The following is a 26,844-nucleotide window of genomic DNA, read 5'->3' on the forward strand; positions in this document are numbered from 1 at the left end:
TCCAGAGCTTTGCACTTCAGTGCTGTCTGAGGGTCCACATTCCGTGTCCTTCTAGAGAGGTATCTTGTTTATGGGTAAGCCAAAGCATTTCTGAATGAAAAAAAGTAATGTTTTCACACCAAATTAGCCATTCAAATGGTAATTTGAAAACCTCCCCCAAATTTGACCATGGATTTTTTTTACTCACTCTAAGGCTACAAGTGTGTTTTCTGAAGGCTCAGAACTCGCTGTGTGATGGGGTCACTCGACTCAATGTGACAGATAATGAGGGAGACACACAGGCGGGCAGGTGCCCCCAAGGAGGTGGGTGGCAGCTGGCAGGAGTGAGGAGGTGGAGGGCAGGGCCATCAGCGACCTCAGACCAGCTCGCCTTCAGTCCGGAAGGGTGAGATCCTGTCTCCATTGAAGGAAATGTAATTATTACCAAAGTCTTTGATGCCTGGCTTCCCCAGACAAATAACCGTAGGGGGGAGGCGGGTGGGGGGGGCGTTAGAGAGAGGAAGTCATTTTGTGTTCAGATGGAAATCCTGCCTGGCAACAAGTTCCAGGGCCGGGGTCCCCTCTGGCTGGACAGAGTCCTTGTCCTAGACCCTCCGGGACACAAGCCTCTCAGACGCGAAGCCTGTTTCCAAGCTCTGAGAAATAGCTTGTTTAGAGACAAGAACAGAGATTTAGGGAAGGCAACCAGGCCCAGTGGTCTTTCTAGAACAGGAACACAGCAAAGATGAATGTATTAAGGGCTAATAGTCCACCGCTGTCTGGTGCCCCGGCGAAAGCTGTGTTTATTTTCAAATGGGGACTTCGTGCCACACCCAGATGTTTCTCTTTTATCTCAATAGGTAAACTGGGCCTCTGAGAGGTCAAATATTGTTTTTCACTTCCTTTCCTCATGTGAAAATCAAGAACTCTTGCTAACATGTCTACGTTGTAAAGCCCTGGTTGTACTTTGAGACACGGATCTTCTGCCAACCACGGTCAGTAAACGGTCGTGACAAAAATGACTTCTGGTTTTCCTCCTTCTTGGGCCATGGATCCCGTCACAGAAGAAGAATAATAATAAATTATTTTTTATTTACTTTTTTCTAATTTTTTTTAATGTCGATTTTTGAGAGAGAGAGAGACAGAGCATGAGTAGGGGAGGGGCAGAAAGAGAGGGAGACCCAGAATCCGAAGCAGGCTCCAGGCTCCGAGCTGTCAGCACAGAGCCCAACACAGGGCTTGAACCCACGAGCCGTGAGATCATGACCTGAGCTGAAGTTGGACACTTAACCATCTGAGCCACCCAGGTGCCGCATTAGTTTTTTTTATTTTTATTTTTTTAATGTATTTATTTTGAGAGAGAGAGAGAGAGAGTGGGGGAGGGCCAGAGAGGGGGGAGGGGCTGAGAGAGAGAGATCGGGAGGGAGAATCCCAAGCCAACTCCAAGCTGACACAGCATAGAGCCCGATGTAGGGCTCAAACCCATAAACCGTGAGACCATGACCTGCGCGGAAATGGAGAGTTGGACACTTAACCAACTTTCACCGTAATTCCTGCCTATTTTAAAATCTGTGGGCACCCATTTGAAACCGTGGTTTTTGCTGCACTCATCATGTGGAATTACGGGCTCATCTATCTAGCGGGGTCAGCGCTAGGGACGTGTCTGCTCTGAAGATGCCCCTATAACTGGCCTGTCCTTCCCTTCAGGTGGACCTTGATGTGGTTTAACCTCAGGACTGAATTAACTACAAAATGCACCAGGCAAATACGTGCAGAAGCAAGAGACAGGGAGACAGACGGAGGGAGAGACAGGGAGGGAAAGACACAGGGAGTGACAGGGAGGGAGAGACAGAGGAAGAGACAGGGAGAGACAGGGAGAGAGAAACAGAGGAAGAGACAGGGAGAAAGACAGAGGGAGAGACAGGGAAGGAGAGACAGGGAGAGAGACAGGGAGAGAGAGATAGAGGGAGAGACAGGGAGGGAGAGACAGGGAGAGACGGAGAGGGGAGGCAGGGAGGGAGGGCTGCTGAGGTAGGGTCAGTCACCCACTAGTAAGATGCTCCTGAGTAAGGAGCCCCCTCCTGGAAGGGGTCTGCATGGCCTTGGCCAAGAGGCCCACGTGCCGCCCGATGTGGGCAGAAGGTGATGGACAGGAGCTCCTGGCTCTGGAAGAAGGAAGGACACACAAGGGCCCGGCTCAAGTCCGCCTGTTGGGGGTGGGAAGGGGGCTGGGAACCCCTGGACCCAGGGAGCCCTGAGGTGGGGGTCTGTGCAGGTGCAGGGGCCACGGGGGAAGGATCGGAGCAGGCAGGGCCTGGGGGGGGGTGGCATTATGGTTTAAAATCGCAGCGCCCTGTTGGTCGTGCATCTCAAGTGCCGAGTCGCTGGGCATGATTGCTGAGCTATTGCAGATTGGTAATTGCAAAAGTCTCATTACTCTGTGCTTTTCACTATTTACCAACTGTGAACGTGTGTTATTCGTGTAAGCAGAAAAGATACATATTTTTTAAAATGTATTGAATATTTTCACATGAGTATAGCAAATATATTGCTGTTAAATTGAATGAGAAGGAACAAGCAAATTGTGTAAGAAGACTTTTAAAAATACAGTTTAGGGGCGCCTGGTGGCTCAGTCTGTTTAGCGACTGACTCCTGGTTTCTGTTCAGGTCAGGATCTCATGGTTTGTGGGATCGAGCCCCACGTCGGGCTCTGTGCTGACAGGCAGAGCCTGCTTGAGAGTCTCTCTCTCTCCCTCTCTCTGCCCCTCCCCTCATAAATAAATGAACAAATAACACAGTTACAAAAAGAAGAACAAACCAAAGAAGAGAAGGCAAAGAGGGGAAGGAAAAGGAGAGCGTGGCATCGTGAAAGGTCCAGGCTCGGGGGGGTGTGGGCCGTGAGCGTCCCCCACCGCGAACACCTCCCTTCCTGGGACTGTGGGCCCAGGGCTTTCTGAGCCGACCTCCCCCCGCCACCCGGTCAGTGCTTCACTCCTCTGGGTTTGGAGTTTGCACAGGGGGGAGGGGGGGAGGCAGCAGTCCTCTGTCGAAGGCTGTAATTGCTGTCCTGCTGTTTTTCTTCTTTAAAAAATTTTTTTCTTACATTTAACATCTTTAAAAAGGGACAGATCCGATGGTGAGTTGGGATTTACTCAAGGGTCAACGAAAGCTAATTATTCCCTCAAGTTCTTTGCTGGAGACCATCGGGTCCACCTGGTTCTCCTGCATAGGGCCTCGTGAGCACAGTGTAGACGGGCGGGTTTCCTGCACTTCCAGTGCGTGTGTGTGTGTGTGTGTGTGTGTGCGCGCGCGTGTGTGAGCCGAAATGGGCAGCCGGCCCTGTGTGCTGACACCCTGCCAGTGAGCCGGGCACCCAGCTGCCCCAAGACCGGACACTCCCCCAGCCCTGCCCCAGGGGAGTCCTTACGGAAAGTTAACTGAAGGAGTTCAGGACACAGCACCCCAAAGTTGACGCTTGGGTCTATTGATTACTTTGAGCAGCGGACGATGGAGAACCAGCAGGTGCCTGGAGGGGCTTTCTGTGAATGCTCCCCATCTGCCTGCACACAGACCCCCCCGGCTCCCCCTGGCCCCCCACCCCCACCCCCAAGGAAGCACTTGGTACCAATCCCGTCCCTGGAGTCTGACCCACTGGGAGGATGGACGCTTGTCACAGGCCCCACCCCACACTGTTACACACGGCCACACCTCCCAAATGCCCCTCCAAGGGCCCACATCCCCTGCAGTCATTACTCTGCCCGGGAGAAGGGGCAGGGGCCTCAGAACAGCAGTGTTCCCCGTTCAGGAACTCACACACATGATCTCCTGTTGTGTTTGTTTCTTGGGTCCAGCTCTGGAACCCAGGAGGGCAGAGGGGGGGACCCTGGAACCCAGGAGGGCACGGGTGGGGGGGGCTTCCTCCCCTACAACCCCCCAAGACCCTGAGACCCCCAGGGAACTGGCCAGCCGCAACTCTAACCCCTTCCCCCTAGGCAGCCTGGCCAGCATCTGTGTACTGGCTCAGGAGCAGGCGTTACTGCCCTGGTAGCGACAGTGGGCCGCTCTCCGTCCTCCAGGTGTCATCCCCCCAGCCCTCCCACCCCCTGCGGCCTTTCTGCTGGAGCAACCCTGAGGCCCCTGATGCAGAAGTAGCTTCCCCGGGGTTCCAGTGGCCCAGTGGCAGGGGTCTGCGGGGACGGAAATCCGTGGGGACAGGGGTCGGGGGACGGGATTCGTCGGGACCAGGGTCCGTGGGGACAGGGGTCGGGGGATGGGGTCCATGGGGACAGGGGTCCGCGGGGACGGGGATCCGTGGGGCCAGGGGTCAGGGGACGGGGGTCCCTGGGGACGGGGGTCCCTGGGGACGGGGATCTGTGGAAACGGGGGTCAGGGGACGGGGGTCCATGGGGACGGGGATCCGCGGGGACAGGGGTCCGTGGAGACAGGGGTCAGGGGACGGGGGTCCCTGGGGACGGGGGTCCCTGGGGACGGGGATCCGCGGGGACGGGGATCCGTGGAGATGGGGGTCAGGGGACGGGGGTCCATGGGGACGGGGATCTGCGGGGACAGGGGTCCGTGGGGACAGGGGTCTGTGGGGACGGGGATCTGTGGAAACGGGGGTCAGGGGACGGGGGTCCGTGGGGACGGGGATCCGCGGGGACAGGGGTCCGTGGGGATGGGGGTCTGTGGGGATGGGGGTCCGCAGGGACAGGGGGCGTGCATGGGGTCCAGGGCGCGGGGGTCCACGGGGACAGGTCTGTGGGGACAGGGGTCCGTAGGGACGGGAGTCCGCGGGGACGGGGGTCAGGGGTCAATGGGGAGGGGGGGTCCATGGGGACAGGTGTCCATGGGGACAGGTCCACGGGGGACGGCCCGTGGCTGAGGCGGTCCCAGCTCCATCTCTGGGTCATCCTCCTCTGGGCTTGGCTGCGGGCCTTCAGGGAGACTGTCTGCAGGTTCTCTGCACTAACTGCGCCCCAGGCACGACTTGAAGTTCCCCGAGGTGCCACATGATATCACACCTGTCACAGCTCAGGCCTTACTCACCTGTGAGGGCAGGCCAGGCACAGAGAGGTGACGTGACTCAACGTCACAGAGGAGCAGCTGGGGAAGCCGTCCCTGGGTCGGCCGCTTGGGCTCGCCTCTGCTATCCTGTCCCTGATAACAGGTTCTTTAAAAATGATGTTTAGGGAGCCCTGTGGGGGCTCTGTCAGTTAAGCATCCGACTCTTGGTTTCAGCTCAGGTCACGATCTCACAGTTCATGAGCTCAAGCCCTGCTAGGGTCTGTGCTGACTGGGCAGAGCCTGCCTGGGTTTCTCTCTCTGTCTCTCTCCTTTCTCCACACCCCTCCTCAAAACAAATAAACATTGAAAAATGCATATTTATGAGTTTCTGTTTCCATATTTCAAAAACGTATAGATATAACTATTTAAAGATAGAAAGCCTTTTAAAATGACTGTAATTTAAAAAGGAATAAATACCGCCCTTGTTAACTAAGACACGGGAATGACTCAGACGAGACATCAGATACAAACTGCTTTAAAAAGGAAGGATGGGTGGAGGGTGAGGGTGCTTCGTGGCCTTCTTGCCACTGTCTTGGATGATTGCACTCTTACCACCCCCTCGGGAGAAGTGGGGACTAAAAGGTGCTGGCCTTGGGTCTGGTGACGGCGGAGGGGCACTGGGTGGTTGGCTGACCCTCCAAGGTGGCCCTCAGTCAGGGACCAGCCTGCAGGGAGGGGCTCGGAGGCAGGGTGGGGCTCACTGTTTCTGTGCCTTCACACTTACTTTCAGGGTGTGAGGGGTGAATGCTGTTCTAACAAAGGCCGTGTCCCCACCCTTGGCACCTCTGTTTAAGAAAGATTATTCTGACATGAGGGCTAACGGTGGAAAGGGGCTCCATCTGGCGACCGGTGGGTGGGGCCCAGTGGGTGGGGTGTGCACCCCAGAGCAGGTGGGGCGTGGAGGGACACCACTACGAGGAAGCATCAGGGGCTGGGGGTCTTCCAGACGGGTTTCATGCTGAAGGCGGGCCAGGCGATCGGACTCACCTGGGGGGCGGTGAGGAGCCTAGTCAGACACGGAGCTGGGGGCTCCCTGAGACTGGGCGACACAGGCCCCACAGGGCCGGCACTAAAGGTCGGACAGTGAGGGTCAGGGCCCTGGAGGAGCCTCCCTGGAGTTTGGTCAAGGGTAGCATTTCTGTCGCCTCACACAGGGCTTGTTAAGTGACCGAGTTCTGACTCAGGTCGCAGAAGCAGGTGTTTTGCCATTTGTGTTGACCCAGAGCCCGCACCTGAGACCCAGAAACTGTGTTCCTGGGGGCTTTACCAGCGAGTGGGAGGTAGAGGAATCATGCTCAGGCTACAGATGGAAATCCAAGGCTCAGGGAGGGTAAGTAACTCTCCCAAAGCCTCACAGCAAATGCACGTCGCATCTCGATGCGTCAGCAAGCCTTCCAGATTCCTCTTTCCTCCTCGGTTTCTTTCCTGTGAGGCGTTCCCATTCCTACCCCACAGCGAGTTGTAGTGCAAATGATGAGATGGCAAAATTTGCCAAGGGATTTTTTAATCTGAAAAACAGAACAGTACCAGAACAGAAAACACATTTCACATGAATATGTACATGACTATTTATAATATATATGGTATACATTATGTTTAATTGCAGGAAAGTGAGTCTTTATGTATCACTATGTATGTGTTTGGATGCAGTCGCTGAGGTTATTGTAGGGTTTTTTTATGTGAAAAATAGGAAATAAATTAGAACAAATCAATTATTTGAGTTTGTTGTAAATTCCCTGTCTGTTGCAATGTGTGAACTGTTTATAGTTCACAAAGTAGATTTCTTTTTTTATTTTTTAAATTTTTTAAATGCTTATTTGTATTTGAGAGAGAGAGAGCACGAGCAGAGGAGGGGCAGAGAGAGGGGAGACACAGAATCCGAAGGGCTCCAGGCTCTGAGCTGTCAGCACAGAGCCTGATGTGGGGCTTGAACTCACGAACCGTGAGATCATGACCTGAGCCGAGGTCAGACGCTTAACCGACTGAGCTACCCAGGCCCCCCTCACAAAGTAGATTTCTTAAAAAATCAAAAGAGCAAATACTTTTTGAACACCTTGCATACATAATTCATAGCAGATATATACCACACGAGGCCCATACACGGTGTGTGACATATACAAATCTATGGTAACAACTTCTATAACTATATAAACCAAAGTGGAGTCTCCTCACTCTGCCCCCAGGCTTACTCCCCACGCATGACGAGCATGCATTTTGGTGAAACTCTTCTCAGGTCTTGTTTTTTCTAAGTAGAGCTAGATTTCTAATCCAGGGCAATGGGCTTCAAATGCTGTGTTCCTTCCATTAAATGAGATAATGTGTATAAAATACAACCACGTGCCTCGTGTGCAGTAAGCGCTCAGTAAATAGTAGCTGCAGTTTCCAGCATTATTTCTACCTGTGCTGTTGAGCTGAGAGAATGAGTGGATCGATTCGCGAATATTTATTTGGCCCACAGTTTGTTCTTGGCACTATGCTAGGAATGCACACGTGTGAGGGGTACCTGAGAAGCTCCGGAGAAGGTGTGATGGGTATAGAACGTTGTGTGGCTCTGTACCCACAGTGAAGGATCTGGAGCTCAGGCCGTTGGACACGGCCTCCGTGGCTCCCAGGCCGTGTGAGGAGTGAGTCCCAGACAGGAAACGCAGCTCACCTCCCTGGGAACTGTGGTCTCCAAGTCGGGAGGCAGGGGGGAGGCATGCACGCTCTCCTGAGGCAGTTGCTTTAGTTTTCAAGTAATTTTGCTAGAAAGTTCTATGTGGTACCATAGGCCATACTTTCATTTGAAATTAATTTTGCCAGGGTAAAATCTAAGTTGAGCCTTCAGGCAGAGATGGCAGGCTCGACCTTTAATAAGTAAAAAGTGTTTCTCCACTAGTGAATTTTCAGGGGCTCTAGGAGCCAGCAAGGGCAATTCAGGCTAAAGTAGCTTCCTCCGAAGGGCGGTGGGGCTCATGGAAGGTTTTTTAACCATGTCTTTCTGGACACAGAAACAAATTCTTACGTGTAAGGTTGTCTTTGTGACACCGAATCGTGTGCAGTGCACCACGTGTGAAGTTTAATTGCATGAGTTAATTTTATAAAAATCATAAATGAGTGACTAAGTGATGGCAGGTCAGAGGCCTAGAGCACGTGGGGAGTGCTTCTCAGATTCCCAGAGGCCAGGGGCACCTGGGGGCTCAGTCGGTTAGGCGTCAGACTCTCGGTTTGGCTCAGGTCATGATCTCTTGGTTTTGTGGGTTTGAGCCCCACATTGGGCTCTGTGCTGACAATGTGGAGCCTGCTTGGGGATTCTTTCTCTCTCTCTCTCTCTCTACTCCTCCCTTGCTCACACTGTCTCTGTCTCTCTCAAAAATAGATAAATAAAACTTTTTAAAAAGTATATAAAAAAAAAGAATTCCAGAACCCTGAAGCCCCAAACAGACTTCTCTCTGTTCCCGCCTGCATCAGGCACATGCTGGGGCTGCTGCGTTTCACCTCCTCCGGTCCTAGATGTCCTTCCCTGCCGTGCTCTCCTAGAAATGACACGAATGCTGTTTAAAATAAACTGGAATTTAGCATTTTTTATTTAGTAAGTCTGGCCTTCTTTTCCAGACTGTCCTGGATTCGCAGGGGGTTACAGCTTAACTTAGAGTGAAGATTTTCAAAGCAAAGAAATGTGGCTATATCGCGGAAAGGAAGCCCCTGGTCTGAGCACAGGCCCCTCTTGTATGAATAAAAGGATCTGGGTTATTTGTTGAAGTGTTCTGACTTGGTTTTCCACGTTTTGTTTGTAGTGTCCTTGAAAGGACTGTGTTTGGATCCTGGCTTTGTTTTGTAACCTCTGCTTTGTGGTGTTTGACTTTTATCAGTGTTTGTGCTTGGAGTGTGTTTATTTAGACAGGACCCCATGGGACCTGGGGTATAGACTCAGTGTGTGTTCACAGTTCATACCATAAGCATTGCCACATTGTCTATGCATATTGCACTCTTCAGCCTTTCCAGTCCAAAGGCTGAGCTGGTTGGACCTGGCTGGAAGAAGCGTGTGTGTGTGTGTGTGTGTGTGTGTGTAAAATTCTAAAATTCTTATTTAGTCAAAGAAGCAAGAGTTCCTAAATTTAATACCTACTGGTTATTCTGTACTGTTCTGTTGTGTTACATGATTGAAATATTTGCGTGTGGTGGGTCCAGAGATCTTTCGGGGTGGGTGTGGGTAGGTGCGAGTCGGTATGTGTGACTATTTATCTCATGATCCTCGAGACTTATGGAGTATGAGAGGATTTCTGGGTTACCAGATGGTCTTGCTTTCCAGGTAGCTGGCTGCTATTTAAAATTTGGCTTATGCTGCTCAGCAACAGGGCCCCTTCAACACTAACCCTAACCCTTACGCCAACCCTAACATTAACCTAACTCTTACCCCAGCCCTACACCTAACCCTAACACCAAACCTACCTCAACCCTAACACTAACCCTTACACAACCCTGACCCTTACCCCAAAACTGACACTGATGTTAACCATGACCCTGACCCTAATCCTAACCCTAAACCCTAAAGGTTATCCCAACCCTGACCCTGACCCCAAACCCAACCATAACCCTGGCCCTGACCCTTACCCCAACCCTACCCCAACCCTAACCCTTACCCCAAACCTGACCCTGACCCTAACCCCAACCCTAATCCTAACCCTTACCCCGACCCTGACCCTAACCCTGACCCTGACCCTAACCACTAACCATCACCGTAACCCTGATCCTGACCCTAACCAATAACCCTGACCCTAACCCTAACCCTGACCCTACCCTAACCCACTAACCCCACAGGGGCCAGCATGCCTGTCTCCAGTGGGTCTGTTCTTAGGGCTCCTGCAGACCTTCCCCAAAGACAGATTCAGACCCTCTTTTCATTTAAAAGAATGCTGCAAATCACTTCTGAAAGAGCCAAAAGGTGCCCTTGATTATATTATTATTTTTAGAGTAGTAAAGTTACAAAGCTTAAGATAGTGTTTACGGTTCTGGATTCCTTTTATGAAATATATTTGTAAATTATTCAAGTAATATATGAATGTATATTTAGTGTGAAAACACGCTGGGTAGGAGGGTATGCATATTAATATTTTATTTATTTATTTATTTATTTATTTATTTATTTATTTATTTTTACTTAGGCTCCACACCCAGTGTGGAGCCCAACACAGTGCTTGAACTCATGACTTTGAGATCAAGACCTGAGCTGAGACCAAGAGGCAGTGCTTAACCAACTGAGCCACCTAGGTGCCCCATTAAACTTTTGATAGCTATTAGCAAATAGATGAAACTTGCCTTCTAAAATTTTGTACTGTCACTGCTGCCAGCAGCCCATGAGGGTTTTCCTACACTGTTCCCAACACTACATATGTCTTTATAAATGTTTGTTACACCCACTTTGATGGGTGGGCATCTTTTTAATTAAGTTTTTAATTTTAATTCCAGTACAATTAACATAGTGTTGTTAGTTTCAGGCATATAATATTGAAATTGAATAATTCTGTACATTATTCAGTGCTCATCACGACAGGTGCATCCTTTGTCCGCATCACCTGTCTCCCCATCCCCACCCACCTGCTCTCTGGTGACCAGCAGTGTGTTCTCTGGAGTTAAGAATCTGTTTCTTGGTTTGTCTCTTTTGTTTTGTTTCTTAAATTCCACATATGAGTGAGATCATAAGGTAACTGTCTTTCTCTGATGACTTATTTAGCATCATACTCTCTAGCTCGTTGACAGCTGGACATCTCAATTTGCACTTCTGTGATTGCAGTGGAGTTGAGTATATTTTATTGTTTGACTCTTTCCAGAGACAGGAAATAAAAGTCATTTTGTACTCTGAGATGTGTGAAGTGTCTCTCCGATTTCTGACTTTATGGGAGGGGCAAGGACTCCTCAGCTTCAAATGGGTCCTCTGACTCTCCAGGTTGGGGTCCAGGCGGGGGGTTCTGTCACACTCCTTATGACTGTGACTGTGACCTATCTTAGCTTAGAAAAAGTGTTACTTTTTAGACTGTCAAGACGCCTGTAAAAGTACCTTCAGGTGGTTGCCTGTAACCTGCACCCTGTCTGGCACATCCACACCTGTTTGTCAATAGTCAGGAAACCCTGAAAATCGTTTACACGTTCTTTTGCCCCAGAACTGCAGCACTGACTAGTCAGGCTTCGTGAACGCGAGGGGCCAGTGTTGACGCAGGTCAGCTGAGGCCCAGAGCGCTGCTCCAAGGCCTGTGCGGGTTCCAAAGCGGCTAGGGGCTGTTTGACTCTGACCAGGCTACTAGACGTCTAGCTGACTCTGCTGCCTTTTTCCGGACCTCTCCCAGCACGGATCCCTCTAAAGCCGCCCCCCTCCTGGACCCTCCTGCGCCTGCACACAGCGGTCTGCTTCAGTTGGCTCTCAGACCCGGCTAGCCTGGCCGCGCGCACCTGCGGCCGCGCGCACCTGCCGGAGCCAGAATGGGGTGGGTGCGGGGGCAGGCAGGTCACTTGAGCCGCCGGGTGGGCCTGCGCGCGTGCCGAATCCTGGGCGCGGCCGCGCCCCGGGGCACCTGTGACCCCGGGCTCCTAAGTCGACAGCAGTCGCCCCGGGGCCGAGTCCTCCCGCAGGGGTCACTGCAGCGCGCGCGCCGCCTTTCCTTTTGGGGGCGGAAGCCCGGCGGGCAGAGGGCAGTGGGCATGCGCACTGCGCCCGCCCCGCGTCCGGCGGCCGTTGCCTTGGTGACCGCAGGCCGGCCGCCGGGGCCCCGCCCCCGCGCCGCCGCCCGGCGGACCTGGCCGCGCCCCACGGCCGGGGTGAGGGGTCTGACTGGGTTGGGGTTCCGGGGACTAGGGGGTGGGCTCGGGGTGAAGGGGAGGCCGGAGTGGGGGGGGTCCTAGGGTAAGGGGGTCAACTCGGGGTGAGGGGTCGGCCCGGGGTGGGGGACGGGGTAGGGGTGAGGAGTGCGGGCTGTGAGGGGGGCCGAGATCAGGGGTGCGGGGAGGGGTGAGGAGGCCAGCCTGCGGTGGGGGACGGTCTGGCCAGGGGTGAGGGGGCCGGGGTGAAGGGGTCCCGGGTTGAGGGAGGACCCGGGTTGAGAAGGGACCGTGAGGGCTGGGGGTAGCCGGGATGAAACAGGGTGGTGAGGGGTCCCCGAAGTAAGAATGTCAACCCGGGGTGGGGGTGGAGGGTCGGACCAGGGTGGGAGTGAAGCGGGAGCGGTCCCAGATGAGTGGGGGCCAGGAGGTATGACCCCGGGATGAAGCTGGTCGTTTTGGGGGCGCCCGAGGTGAAGACCTCCGGGGGACGTAGGCTGCGAGGGGCGGGGTCTTGCGAAGGGGGCGGGGAGGGGGCGGGACCCTCGCTGGACTGAGGGGGAGCTAGGTCCTGGGGGTCTGAGCCCGGACGCCGGGGGCGGGGCCCTCGGCCGGGGTGGGGGCGGTGACCTCCGGTTGGGGGGCTTTAAGGAGGGGTTGGAGGCCGGCGGGGGTAGGCGGGTTGCGGCCTGGTCAGGGGTGGGGGCGCCTGGTTGGGTGCGGGGAGCCGGGTGCCCAGTGGACCTGGGCCTGGCCCGGGGTGGGGGCGGGGGCTCAGGCGGCCGGGGGAGGGACGGGTCCCCGCGGGGTGGGCCGGGCCCCGCCGCCCGGCCCCGCCCTGCCCCACTCGCCGCGTCCCGGTCGTGCAGGAGCCGCAGCCCGAACGTCCGCGCGCTGCGGGCCGGCCGACGAGGGGCGCGCGTCGACGCACGCACCGCGGAGCCGCCTCGGAGCATGTGGAAGCTGAGCCGGAGCCGGGTGCTGCTGGACGAGCCCCCCGAAGACGAGGACGGCCTGCAAGGGGGGCCGCCGCCCGCCGCCGCCTCCGCGGCCTCCGCGCAGGTAGGGGAGGAGGCGGGGCGGGGGGGGGGGGCGGCGCGCGCGCGAGGCCGGAGCCGGGCGGAGGGAGAGGCGTGCGGCCCGTTCGGATCCGGGGCTCGTCCGGGGGCCCCGGTGCTGTGGTGCTCGCCGCCCGCCCACCCCCACCCCAGGGCAACACCCGGGCGGGAGGGCGCGGGACGCGCACACCCCGGAGCACCCGGTCCCGGCGCGCCGGCCTTCCTGCAGAGTGGAGGCTGCCGTCGCCGCGCTGGGCGGTGGGGGGCGGTGGGGGCCTGCCCCGGGGTCGCGGCGAAGTGGGTATTTCCTTCTCTTCAACCTTTGCCTGCCTGGAGGAAGAGGGCAGGTGTCCTTCATGCAGAAGATCGAAAGCCGCTGGCCTTACGAGTTCGGAGATATGCTTGGAATGTTTAGAATTTTTTAATTAAAAGGATCCCAGGTGGGGCCTGTGTGTGTGACACATGTGTTCCCCTCCCCCCCTTTCCAGTGCATAGTTCTCTTCCTTGTCTCATGAAATTTAGGTCAGAAATTCAGCTTTTTTTTTTGTTTTGATGACGTAGTCCTAAAATTTCTTTTTTTTTTTTTTGTTAAATGTTTGGAAACTCCTGCTGCTGTTAAAGCTGTTGTGGAAGTTCACGACGATCTGTATCTGTCTTCTGAGGACCTGGGAACGTTCTCGGGACTGTGTCTTCCTGGCCTGCGACCTGAAGGGGCTCGTGCCGGCGGCTGCTGGTGTCGGGTGCCCGCCCCCGCCCGCCCGGAGAGGGTCTCATGCAGCACCTGGCTCGCTTCCTAGTTAGCTGCTCTCGCATCATTTACTTTCTGGTCATGGAGCGCCCGCGCTCCGTCTGACTTTTTTCATTTCAAACTTTGACGGTTGCTCTAAGCAGCAACCCTCCTGAACATAACGATGAGAATTTGCATGTTGCTTTAAGTGGCAGCAGAATTAGTTTGTACTGGAAATAATTATTGCTGTATCGTTCTTTCTGGAGGAACTCAAAAACTTTAAGCTGACCTTGCTATGTTCTCTGCTCCCATTTCTCTTAATCGTAAAAGCCCTTTTCTTTCTTCTTGCAGAATTGTCACCTTAGCTAACGGTGTATTTTTTTTTTCTATTTTAGTAAACTTTATTCTTTAGGTACCCAGCAAAATTGAGTGGAAAAGGCAGAGCTGGCATACACTCCCTGTCTCCACACACGCTCAGCCCTCCCCCACTCTCCGGTCCCTTTTGTTACAGTCAGTATCCAGCGCTGACGCCTGCGTGATCTGGTGATCTCGGAGTCCGTGCTGTGCATCGGAGTTCACTCTGGCTGGGGTGCGTCCGATGGATTTTGACGAATGTAACATGAAATACATCCGCCATTAGAGTACCGTGCACACTACCCTGAAGACCTCCCTGGTCTACTTATTCATCCCTCCCTTACAACCGCTGGTCTTTTCTGTTGTGTCCGTGGCTTTGTCTTTTCCAGAATGTCATACAGTTAGAATCCTCCAGGACGGAGCCTTTTCACGCTGGCTTCTCTTATGTAGCCATATGTGTTCAAGGCTCCTCCGTGTCTCTTCGTGGCTTGGGAGCACATTTCTTTTTAGCCCTAGGTGATTTTCGTTGTGTGCTTGTATCGTTTATCTCTACCTACTGAAGGGTGCGCTGGTCACTTCCAACTTTGGGCGGTTATGAATAAAGATGCTTTGCTATAAATACCTTGGTGCATGTTTTTGTGTGGACATAAAGTTTTACTTGGTTAAATACTGAAGAGTGGGATTGCTGTGTCGTAGGGTAAGACGTTGTCCAGTTTTGTAAGAAACCACCGAACTGTCCTCCAGAGTGGCTGTGACACCCTGCGTCACCTACAGCGGGAGAGGGACAGCTTCCGTTGCTCCGCGTCGTCGTTCGCCAGCACTTGGCGTGCTCAGTGCTCTGGGTTTGGGCTGTCCTCACAGGTGTGGGTGGCGTCTCCTTGTCTGAATTTGCGTTTCCCTGATGACACAGGGTGTGGTGCGTCTTGTCACGTGCCTTTGTCCGCTGTACATCTTTGGTGAGGTGTCCGGTCTTCTGCCCCATTTCTTCACTGGGTTACTTGTTTCTTACTGTCGGTGTTGAAGAGTTCTTTGTGTATTTTGGATAATGGTCCTTTATCAGAGATGTCTTTCTCCAATATTTTCTCCTAGTCTGTGGTTTGTCGTCCTCTCTGGCCAATGTCTTTCACAGAGCAGAAATTTTTTATTTTATTTCATTGTGTTTAGAAGTTTTTGGTTTTAATGTAGTCCAGGTTGTCAGTTATTTTTTTCATGGATTGTGTCTTTCATGTAGCATCTCAGAAGTCACGGCCACACCCAGAGTCACCTGGGTTTTGTCCGTGTCCTCTTCTAGGGGTGAGAGGTGACTGGGCTGTTGTGTTACTTTATCAAGTGTATGTGTGGTTTGATGTGTGGAAACTCTTTGCTCTAGAAGACAGAGCCGTGTTTACTCGTGATGGGTTAGTCCCACTCCACAGTTAGTTCCTGCAGGAGGGTTTGTCCCAAAGCCAGCTCTTCTTAGAATGAAATGTGAAAATTGAAGGCCAGTCTACTGTAGAACTTCTGCCTCCAAACATGGGAATTCCCAGGCAGGAGGGACTGGGGGATCGTGGCGGGGGGGGGGGGGGGGAGGGCCCGTTGGTGGCCTGGGGTCAGTGGCGCGGGGCCGGGGATTGTGGACGGGGCGTCTCCCGAGCAGGAAGCTGGTGCAAGCTCTTCCCGGCTGCTGGGTGGCAGAGTGCGGGCTAGGAGTGCTGGCCTCACTCTAGAAGGTGTTAGCATTCCTCTCTGGAAAATCAGGTCATGCGGCTATAATCCGCGTTTTGTGTAAAAAGAAAACAATAGCTTAATGTTAAGTTTTAATAAGTTTGAGATTTGAGGCCTTCAAAATCAGTACTTGGAGTCGAGTAAAGCCTGTTAGTTTTTACACCGTAGAAAAAAACTTTGAGCAGTTCTTTGCGCCTTGGCCTTTATTGTCCTGAACACAGGCTGTTTTGCATTAGAATACAGTTAAGGTTTATAAAGCGAGTTCTTCAGTGCAGTCATTTAATAAGGAGAGACGAGTTTCTTTTTTTAATAATGTATTTTTTTTAACTTGCCTCCAAGTTAGTTAGCACGTAGCGCAATAATGATTTCAGGAGTAGAATCCAGTGAGTCTCCCCTGCGTGTAACACCCAGTGCTCATCCCAGCAAGAAGGAGAGACAAGCTTTGATGAGTCTAATGTTTATTTTTAAAAGCCTGCTATGCATATAGGGAGGGATTTCTGCATATTCCGTGTTAGCTCTTCTTCCCACCTTCCCATAGGAAGTGTCGTCACTTTTTTTTTGTATAGCTATCCATGAGAAATATTTATGCACACACACAAACACATTTCCTACTGTAAACATCTTTCTGCATCTTGAATTGTTCCCTCAGTAATGTGTGTCTCATGGAGCACTTCCTGTTTAGGTGCAGTGGCTGAAAACAATCTCATTTTTAAGGCTGCATTTTTTTCTTAGAGAGTGCATCAGCGGGGCAGAGGGGAAGAGAGGGAGGGAGGGAGGGAGGGAGGGAGGGAGAATCAGTCCTAAGCAGGCTCCATGCCCAGAGTCGGGGCTTGACATGGGCTCGATCTCAGGACCCTGGGATCATGACCTGAGCTGAAATCGAGAGTTGGACGCTTGGCCGACCAAGCCACCCAGGCGCTCCTTATTGGACCTCTCCTGATGGACATGAAGGCTGAGCCTTTTCTGAAATCCCTGCCTGTCAGTTTTACGCAGTAGCAGAGAGGGGGGCTCGGAGCGAACTACACTGTGGGAGTTTAGACCATTCTTGGGTTGCTTTGAGCTGGGCTGCAAAGCGATTTAGCTAGCTTTAAGTTAATGCCTTTATTTTATTTTAAAGGTTTTACTTTTAAAAAGTGTTTATTTTGGGGGCGCCTGGGTGGCGCAGTCGGTTAAGCGTCCGACTTCAGCCAGGTCACGATCTCGCGGTCCGTGAGTTCGAGCCCCGCGTCGGGCTCTGGGCTGATGGCTCAGAGCCTGGAGCATGTTTCCGATTCTGTGTCTCCCTCTCTCTCTGCCCCTCCCCCGTTCATGCTCTGTCTCTCTCTGTCCCAAAAAATAAATAAACGTTGAAAAAAAAAATTAAAAAAAAAAAAAAGTGTTTATTTTGGAGAGCAAGAGAGCAAGCGACCAAGCAGGGGAGGGCAGAGAGAGAGGGGGACAGAGGATCTGAAGCAGGCTCCAGGCTCTGTGCTGACAGCAGAGATCCCAATGTAGGACTCAAACTCACGAACTGTGAGATCATGACCTGAGCCGAAGTCAGATGCTTAACCACCTAAACCACCCAGTCGCCCCTGGCTATGTTGACTTTTAAGAAAGCAGTCCTCTGTAGATGACCTTTAGGAGGTTATTTCTAGTCCCTTTCTGTTACAACACGCAGCATGAGTCATTTCACGTGTCTGAGGTTACATTTCTAAAAGTGGAGCTACTGAGTCCGGGGGCATATACGTCTGTGATTTGATGGCTGTCTCTAAATTGCTCTCCCAAAGAGGCCGCATGGATGCATGTTGGCCGTGCGTGACCCAACCTGTCACGAGAGGCGTGTCAGTACGGTATAGGGCAGTGTTTGCAAAGTTTTAGACCTGATGGGTGAAAAGTGGTATCTTTTTTTTTAAGTTTATTTATTTATTTTGAAAGAGAGAAAGCGAGAGAGTGAGAGCGTGAGCAGGGGAGGAACAGAGAGTGGGGGAGAAAGGGAGAATCCCAAGCAGGCTGTGCACTTTCAGCGTGGACTCATGAACTGTGAGGTCATGACGTGAACCGAAACCGAGGATCCGACACTTAACTGACTGAGCCACCCGGGAGCCTAGAAAAGTGGTATCTTAATTGGGTTTTAATATTTTTCTCATGGATAATATTAAAAAGCTTTTCATATGTTTACAAGCCTAAATAAGAGAGAACTTATTTAGCTTGTGAGAACTTCCTCACCAGTCCTGCCACCACATCATCAGATACGTTAAGCTATAGTCAGAGTAATTGTGTTTCCATGAAAATGTAGCCTGTTATTTCAGATTTGGACCCTGGTTTCTGACGTACTTTGCTTGAGTCTTCCTCTGCCGTTTGTTCGCCAGGTGACCTTGTACAAGCTACTTGACCTAGCCAAGCTCCAGTTTTGTTTTTGAACTGAAAAATTGGGACAAGGGTGCAGTAACACCAGCATTTGTCATCTGTTGTGTTAAGGCCTTGACATGGGTAGTGCGAACGTTTGCCAGATGGAGAGGCTGGTCACAGCAGGAAGGTGATCTAGAAAGGCCATATAGCTAGTGGGTGGTGACAGAGATTCTCCATGCGGGGACTCCTGGCTGGCCGAGTCGGTTAAGCATCCTACTCCTGATTTCAGCTCAGGTCACGATCTCACAGTTCATGGGTTCTGGGATCGAGCCTCATGTCGGGCTCTGTGCTGACAGTGCAGAGCCTGCTTGAGATTCTCTCTCTCCCTCTCTCTCTGCCCCTGCCCTGCTTTCTCTCTCTCTGAAAATAAATAAATATTTAAAAAAAAAAAAAAAAGACTCTTCTTGACCAAGCCTCAGTCAGGCTCATCTGAGCCCTCTCTCCAGGTCTGAGAACATTTGTTAGCACTCAGATGGGCTTGTGCACATCAATTCAGCTGGTGGGGCGCTTTTGACAGGGTGGGAAGGTGTGATTCTACATGCCTGGACAGCTGGCTTTGTGCTCACGATGGAGACTTGTTGCATTTTACTTATTGTCTCCTGGAGCCCTCTAGAATCTAGACAGGACCTCCACAGAGAGAGGACTTCAGGTCTGCTGCTGTGTCCCTAATGCCAACAAAAGTGCCGGGCACCTAGCTGGTGTGCGTCAGTCAGTACTTGTGAAATGAACGGTGTGGGCACAGGGTTTTCGAGGGACACCGCCACTGACAGATGCTGCTCAGAGAACGAAGTCGGGAGGGAATCCGAGAATAGGATGTGTTCTCACTGGACGTGGAGGGAGAAATAGGAGTCGCCCAGCCTCAGAAGATCTGATTCATTTTTATTTTTTTAATTTTTTTTAATGTTTATTTATCTTGGAGAGAGACAGAGCAAGAGCAGGGGAGGGGCAGAGACAGAGGGAGACGCAGAATCCAAAAGACAGGCTCCGAGTTGTCAGCACAGAGCCTGATGTGGGGCTCGAACCCACGAACCATGAGATCATGACCTGAGCTCAAGTTGGCTGCTTAACAGACTGAGCCACCCAGGTGCCCCTGATTCATTTTTAGATACAGATTCATTTTGGGGGAAGCAGATACTTGTTTGTAGGGTTGACATATTGGACACTCATATGAGCTAACTTTTGTCAAATATAAGTAACTGAGAATTATGTGTGGGAAGGGGAAGAAAAGGCAGAGTTAGAAAAGAAGGAAGAGAAGAAAGGTTGTAGGTAAAGCAGTCCCTCTCCCTAGATTCATTTGGTTAACTCATTGTTTTAAATTTTTTTTAAGTTTATTTATTTTTGAGGTAGAGAGCGTGCACACAAGAGTGGGGGAAGGGCAGAGAGAGAGGGAGAGAGAGAATCCCAAGCAGTCTCTGCTCTGTCAGTGCAGAGCTCCATGTGGGACCTGAACCCAGAACCCACGAACTGTGAGATCATGACCTGAGCGGAAATCTAGAGTTGGGCGCTCAACTTACTGAAACACCCAGGTGCCCCTGAGTTAACCCATCTTAAAAAAAGAGTTGAGGATTCTTTCACTTTGGTGCTGCCTTAACAGAAATATAATGCAAAACTTTTCCAGTAACCATGTTAAAAAAGTTTTTAAAAAAAGGTGAAATCAATTTTGGTGTAATTTTCAAAATTCGGTGTGTCTAAAATATTAATTATATCAGTATGTAAACAATATAAAAATTTGTGAATGAGATTTTTCTTTCCCATACTAAGTCTTTGAAATCTGATATGCATTTATACTTACCAGCATGTTCAATTTGGATGCTAACTTTTCATCAGAAATACTTGATAAATATTTAGATACTATAAAATTCTAAGTTGAAAAAGTAAACCATTTATCCAGGTTGTTCCAAACACGCTGAAAAGTTTTCCAATAGCTGAGTTGAGTATCTGTTTTTAAGCTGACATTTAGGGGCATCTGGGCCACTCAATTGATAAAACATCCTACTCTTGATTTCGGTTCAGTTTATGGGATCGAGCCCCACACAGTGCAGAGCCTGCTTGGGATTCTCTCTCTCTCTCTCTCTCTCTCTCTCTCTCTCTCTCTCTCTCTCACTCACTCTCTCACTCTCCCCCCCCATTCCCCCTCTCACTCTGCCCCTCCCCTGTGTTCATGCTTTCTCTCCCTCTCAAAATAAACAAACATTACAAAAAACAGACCTTTAGATACTTACAAATGCAGTTCCTCAGCTGTGCTAGCCTGTGTCCGTCCTCTGCACCCTCACTGTGTTTAGCTGGGGTTCTGAAGGCACAGTGCAGCTCCAGAACTCTCCCAGATTCAGGTGGGCTCATCCGAGAGGGTCTGTGGGTTCTTGTGCGTGCCTGGCCTGCCCGGCACGGGATGAGGCCCACGGCCCTGTCCTTCGGCACAGTGAGCGAGGTGAGGACAGAGCCGTGCGTGCTCGATGTCTGTCTCTCCCAGGCCCCGGCACACTGCTGTGTAATGTTCACCCGGAGATGCTAAGGTTAAGAATTTAGATGAAAATTGTTACTCCGGGAGTTTAATATCCTGATTGATAAGTTTACTTTCACTGGTTTTTGGTAGAGCCTAAGGCAGCATGACTCGGAATATTCTGGAAAAATCGCCACTCCTTGTCACATTTGCGTCGGACGGTGCGGGTTTCCGTGACAGACCGGAAGTCACTGAACACAGTCCCGCTTACGTCTCCTGCTCTGAGGGCATCTCACCTCACTGAGCCCTTCCTTGGTAGGTGACCCCACGAGGCCAGTGGTGAGGTATTTATCCTGCCTTTATTGGGTCATCTGGTGGGAAGCGTGGCCTTCTTTGCCTTATGTGTGGGGCTGGGGTTTGGGGCTTGGGTGTACGAATAGGGGCTCATCAGCCCCAGTTATAGGATTAAAAGCCAAAGACCCGGGGCGCCTGGGTGGCGCAGTCGGTTAAGCGTCCGACTTCAGCCAGGTCACGATCTCGCGGTCCGTGAGTTCGAGCCCCGCGTGGGCTCTGGGCTGATGGCTCAGAGCCTGGAGCCTGTTTCCGATTCTGTGTCTCCCTCTCTCTCTGCCCCTCCCCCATTCATGCTCTGTCTCTCTCTGTCCCAAAAATAAATAAACGTGGAAAAAAAAAAAAAAGCCAAAGACCAAATGAAACTCAGGAGGGCCTTCACCTGTTATTTGAAAACCAATCAAGATCCAGACCAGGGACAGCGACGAGCGTTTTGTAGACTGTTGTTTCCCTGTCTGGTCATGCATCCCACATCGAGGGAGTTCTTCTTGGTCTGAGAGCTGTGGATGGTCAGATAACAGAGTTTCTTCTCCCAGAAGTCTAGTCTGAGGAAAGACTGGCTCTTCTCACTTCTGTCCATCTCGGAAATGGACGAGGGACCCCAGCAGGCAGGGTAGGAGGGGAACAGGCAGCACCTGTCCCGTGGGGCCACGATGTGGGCTTTTCACCTTGCGCGATGGTAACAGGTGTGTGTTAAGGGAAGAAACCTAACGGAGTGGACGGGAGTGCGTCATTCTGTGCGGAATTCTTATCGTCGGAACTGAGTGGCTGATGTGAATTGGTTCTACTGTTTGAAAGGTACTTTGAACCCTCTTGTGAGTGCTTGCTGTGATGTATAGTAAGTGGGGTTCCTTCCTCAGTAGGGATGGTTTCTAAAGTAAGTGACCCTGTCTCGGTTCCCACCGTGTGCCAGCCACTGCGGTGACACGTAACATGTGTCACTGCAGATCCTCACAGTGGCCCTGAGAAGTGGGCACACGCAGCCCTTGTTATTTGCAGACTCCCCTCCTCACTGAACTGTATTCGGGCCCCCAGCGCCAGTCCTGGCTGTCATGGTCGTGTCCTGCGCACACGCAGAGGCTGACCGGGCGCTGCTCTGCCTTCTTGGTCCAGCGCTCGCACTGCTAACAGGTGTCCTTTCTGCAGTCTTTTTGGTGCCTCGTTTTCGTGTTTATTTTTTATTGGTGAGTTTGCTTAGCCCTAAAGTGCCGTCTGATGTTCCTGAGGGCAAGAAGGCCGTGATGTGCCTTACGGAGAAAACACACGTGAAGTAAGCTTTTGCCCAGGCGTGGGTTACCGTGTGTGGGCTGTTAGCTCAGTGGTAATGAATCAAGATATATTAAATAAGAGGTCTTTATACAGAAATACATAAAACAAGGTTATGTAGTGATTGATCGATGGCGATGTGGCCAGAGGCTCACAGAAACCTGGCCCTGTATTTCCCCCAAGAACAGGGATTTAGTAGCTGCTAATTTCAGTGTTCAAGGCCACTTTTACCGCAGCCCTACCTCAAATGATGACAATCCACAACATTTTACATTTGAGGAAACTCGTGTGGAGTTATGTAGTCACTAACAGGAATTTGAGTGCTGATTCTTCTGTGTGTGTGTGTGTGTGTGTGTGTGTACAGATATTTGTGTCCATGTGTATGTATACGTATATGCATGTATATACATGTATATATATATTTTTTGAGTGGGTTCCATGCTCAACATGGGGCTTGAACTCATGACCCTGAGATTCAGAGTTGCTTGCTCTACAGACTGAGCCTGCCAGGCACCCCAAGTTTATATTTTTTTGCTACACTGTTTCTCTTACCTTATTAGGATATCATAAACTTGTGATATCATTTTTCGTTTTGCAAATATTGATATATTTTTTCCCTTCCCCTCTCCCAAATATTGGTATTTTATATAAAGAAAAATTTTAGGACTTCAGAGATCAGTGCCTAGGAACTGATGAAATTGTGTTCTGGCTCAAATTCCAACGTAGCAAACCTCATAGTATCGTTTTACTTTTTGCTGTCCTGATGTTTTGTAATAACGAGTGTACTGATAGAAGTGTTGTGTGGGGGTAAGCAGCCCTCTCTGGTGGAAAGTGCTGGAACAGGGTGGGAAGAAAACTGTCATAGACACCCACCCTCTTCTGCATCCACCCCTCGCCTCACTTCATTACTCACTGCGTGGTTTGAGTAGGAGGGTAGGAGTTCCTCTGGCCCGAGGGTACTGACCGAGGCCCCCCAGTGCCGGTTAGTTGGCACGGGAGGTGTGTACCAGGGAGGGAGGGAGGGGGGAGGGCTGCCGAAGCCTCATGCAGGAGTTTAGACAAACAGTCACGATACTTTACAAAGAATACATGTCTCCGGAGGAGGGAGTGCGGGCGGGGTGCGGATAAAACGGGAAGGATTCCAGCGTAGCTGTTCAGATGCGAAATCAGAGCCTGAATTTTAGATTGAAGGGGAGTGAGCTGGTCAGTGAGCCTGTGCCTTGGGAGGTGAGGGAGCAGGACAGAGATGTCACCTGTGGCTTTGGGGGCGGTAGGGGGCACGTCTGACCTCAGACTGAAGAGTCTGGCAGGTGACGTGATGAGGGGCAGAGGCCGAGTGCTCATCTTTGGTAGCACTCTGGGAAATCTGCGGCAGTGGCTCCGTTCAGAAGCCCGAATTCCATCGGTCCGTAAGTTGGAACCAGGGAAAAGGGAGTGGGTAGCGAGGTGTGTTGACAAAGTCCCCGTCCAAGAGTGGGCAGGCAGATCTGGGTCCCAGGTGTTTCTAGAATTTTGTGACCTGAAGCAAATAGTCATTCTGTGTCCCGAACCCTCCCTTACTGTAAAGGGCACATAGTAAATAGTTTAAGCTTGTCTGTGGGCAAGATGGTCTCGGTCACTTCTCAGCTTTGCCCTTGTGGCAGACAGACAGCCATTGAATATGTAAACGAATGAGTGTGGGTGTTCCAGTGAAACTTTATGTATAAAAACACCTGGGTTGGTCTGTGGGCCATTGTTTGCTAACCTCTATTTATATTTTATTGATGTGCAGTCGATATAAAATATTACACTAGTTTCTGGTGTACCATATACTGATTCAACCTTTCTGTGCGTTGGGAAGTGACCCCCACTGTGAATGGAGCTCCCAGCTGTCACCGTGTGGAGTTGTTACAGTGTTACTGGCTGTATCCCCTGTGCTGTCCTCTTAATTAATCTATAACTGGAAGTCTGTACCTTTTATCCCTTCCCCTGTTTTGCTCATGCCCCCCCACTCCCCCCCCGCCCCCCGCAACCACCAGATAGTTCTTTGTATCTAGGAGTCTGTTTTTGTTTTGTTTGTTTGTTCTTTTTTTTTTTTTTTTTTAGATTCCACGTAGAGGTAAAATCATATGGTATTTGTTCTCTATCTGACTTATCTCACTTAGTGTAATATGCTATAGTTCATCCATGTTGTTGGAACTGGTGAGATTTCATTCTTTTTTTTTTAAATAGCTGAATAATATTCCTGTGTATGTATTTGTACATGCACGATATCTCCTTTATGTGTTCATCAATCAGTGGACACTTGGGCTGCTTCTGTAGCTTGACTTTTGTAAGTAATGATGCAGTGAGGATACAGGTGCATGTGTCTTATTCTATTTATATTTAAGTAAACTTATTCACTCTTATTCATTATTAGGGATAGAACTCAGGAACAAGCACAGGGAAGAGGTGCACGGGCAGGGTGTGTGTATGTTGCAGGGGCGGTGGGGGGCGGGGGTCCAGAGCTACCTTGCCCCCTGTGGACAGGCCGGCCTCCTAGCACAGGAATGTGGTCACCACCCTGGAGTCTCCCAGAGCCCTGTCATTTAGGAGATTTTATGGAGGTTCTGTTCCTGGGGCCTGATCAATTAAACCACTGGCCAATTTCCAGGGCTCTCCTACCCAGAGGTCAGGGGAAGGGAAGGGGGGGCTGCAAGTGCTGCAGGGGTTGGCTTTTCTGGTGGCCAGCCCCACACCGGGGTTCCCTGGCCCCCTCTCCAGTCCTGCATCGGCATACAAAAGGCTGTAAATTCCCAGGAAGCTTTGTGCCAGGAAACTGGGACAGAGACCAAATATTTTTTAGTCTACCACACCCAATATTTGATGTGTTATAAATATGCATGGATTTCAAATTAGACATTTTATCAAGATAGGTAAATGATTTCTTTAAGAACTTGGAAAGTGATAAAATCTCTATTTCTTTTTGTTTTTTCCTTCTTGCTTTTATGCTTAGAAAGGCATTTCCTTCCTTGAAATCAGGTTTCTTCCAGTTCCTTTATGGCTTCATTTAAAAGGAGTAAGTCTTTCACCTCTGTGGACTTTATTTTCCTGTCTGTTGTATAAATAAGGATTTAACTCCCCCCCCCCCAAAATACATTACCGGTTGTTTTAAATCCATTAAAAATTTGTTCTTTCACCCTCTTTTCATGCCACTTACTCTCTACTGAAACTGATGAGGTCTTTTGGGGGTGACTGTGGGGTCCGGGGGCCAATGGCCAAGAAAGAATTCTCGAAGATGTTTTTGGTGCAGAAAGTGATTTTATGGAAGCCCAGGGGCAGGACTATGGGCCGGAAGAGCCGCGCTGGGACCCTGAGGAGAGACTGGTTATATACCCTGGGGCTGGGAGAGGTGAGGTCCAGGGGAGGTTTCCAGTGAGACTTTCATATGCTAAAGACTCCCGGATACTGGAGGTCTGGCCGTAGTCAGGCTAAGGTTTTTCCCTCCAGCAAAGCATTAGCATTAGGTCAGGAGGCAGTCCTGGAGAAACTGCCTCCCTCCAGTGTCTGTCAATGGGCTGCAGGTTATGAGGACATTTCCTTCTACCTGCCACTTCCTTCTGCCTTTGTTCCCACGTCACATTGAGTGAGAGTTCCTGTTTCTGCACGTCTTTGTCAGCACTTGGTGGTGTCAGAGTGTTTCGCATTTTGGCCGTTGTGACGGTTGTATAATGGTGTCTCGTTGCTGTCATTTCAGTTCCTTGATGACGTATGATACTTGATCTTTTCCTGCGTTCATTCACCATCTGTATATCTTTAGTTAATGCTTAGTTTTTTTACTGAAATCAATGTACCACGTACCCTCTGCTTTTGATGAGCATAGACGGCTTCCCTAAGACCGGATGCCAGTTACAGCCGTGTTCCACATTACCGTGTTTGCTCACGGAAGTGGAGGACAGGGGCGCCTGGGAGGCTCAGTGGGTTAAGCATCTGCCTCGATTTCAGCTCAGGTCATGATCTCACGTTTCTTGGGATCAGGCCCCATGTCCGGCTCTGTGCTGAGCATGGAGCCTGCTTGGGATTCATCCTCTCTCTCTCTCTGTCTCTGTGTCTCCCTCTGCCCCTCTCCCCTGCTCATGCTTTCTCTTTCAAATAAATAAACAACAAAAAAAGTGGGAAACAGACCTGTTTTTGTTTGACAAATAGGAATTCACCCCTTCAGTTTTAGCCTGTATATTTTCTTTGATGAGATGTTTGTGTAAGTCTTTTGGACCCATTTTTAAATTCGGTTTTCATTTTCTTACTGTTGAGTTTTAAGAATTCTTTATATATTTTGGACAGTGGTCCTTTATCAGGTTTGTCTTTTGCAAATATTTTGGGGTATGGATTTTCCTCTCATCCTCTTGAATTTTTATCTTTGTTCTTGTCTTCCACACCCCTGAGGGCTGTGCCCTAGTGCGGCACTGACAGGAGCTCACTGTGTCTGGGGGCCTTGGGGGAAAGCAGTGCACTTGGATCTGAGCCTTCAGAGGCCTGGATGACTTGGGACCTACAGCAGATCCCGTCCTCCGCCCCATTAGGCGATCACCCTACCAGACAAGTAGAGTAATGCAAGAAGAGAGAAGATTTCTACTGTCATTTGCCATTCCAGTAATGATTTTATAATCCTCATTTATTCAAATCTTCTTTTTAATATAGTTTACGAAGGCAACACGTAACTTTTTTTTCTGAATATTTCTAATGTTTTTGTCCTTGTGAATGGC

The 26,844-nt window shown here is 50.8% G+C and overlaps 1 protein-coding gene and 1 long non-coding RNA gene across 3 annotated transcripts in view; both read left to right on the forward strand.

The window, feature by feature from the left end:
• Positions 1-11,807: 11,807 nt before the first annotated feature.
• The window catches only part of TDRP (testis development related protein), a 41,468-nt gene continuing 26,431 nt past the window's right edge, over positions 11,808-26,844 (forward strand). The window contains exons 1-2 of one of the 2 annotated variants that reach the window (XM_047090410.1): positions 11,808-11,835; positions 12,705-12,897. In XM_047090410.1, coding sequence (XP_046946366.1) covers positions 12,790-12,897 — 108 coding nt within the window. In that variant the 5' untranslated portion in view covers positions 11,808-11,835; positions 12,705-12,789. Of the gene's footprint in view, positions 11,836-12,704; positions 12,898-26,844 lie in introns of those variants that run through there. The other variant, XM_047090412.1, reaches the window with a different exon arrangement.
• Positions 12,923-14,593, forward strand: LOC124519942 (uncharacterized). Its single transcript, XR_006964220.1, has 2 exons — positions 12,923-13,333; positions 13,515-14,593. It is a non-coding gene; the product is annotated as an uncharacterized LOC124519942 (long non-coding RNA).

Source organism: Lynx rufus, unplaced genomic scaffold, assembly GCF_022079265.1.
Source record: "Lynx rufus isolate CCGP_SWC_20201006 ecotype Redwood Valley unplaced genomic scaffold, mLynRuf1.p SCAF_3, whole genome shotgun sequence".
NCBI lineage: Eukaryota > Metazoa > Chordata > Mammalia > Carnivora > Felidae > Lynx > Lynx rufus.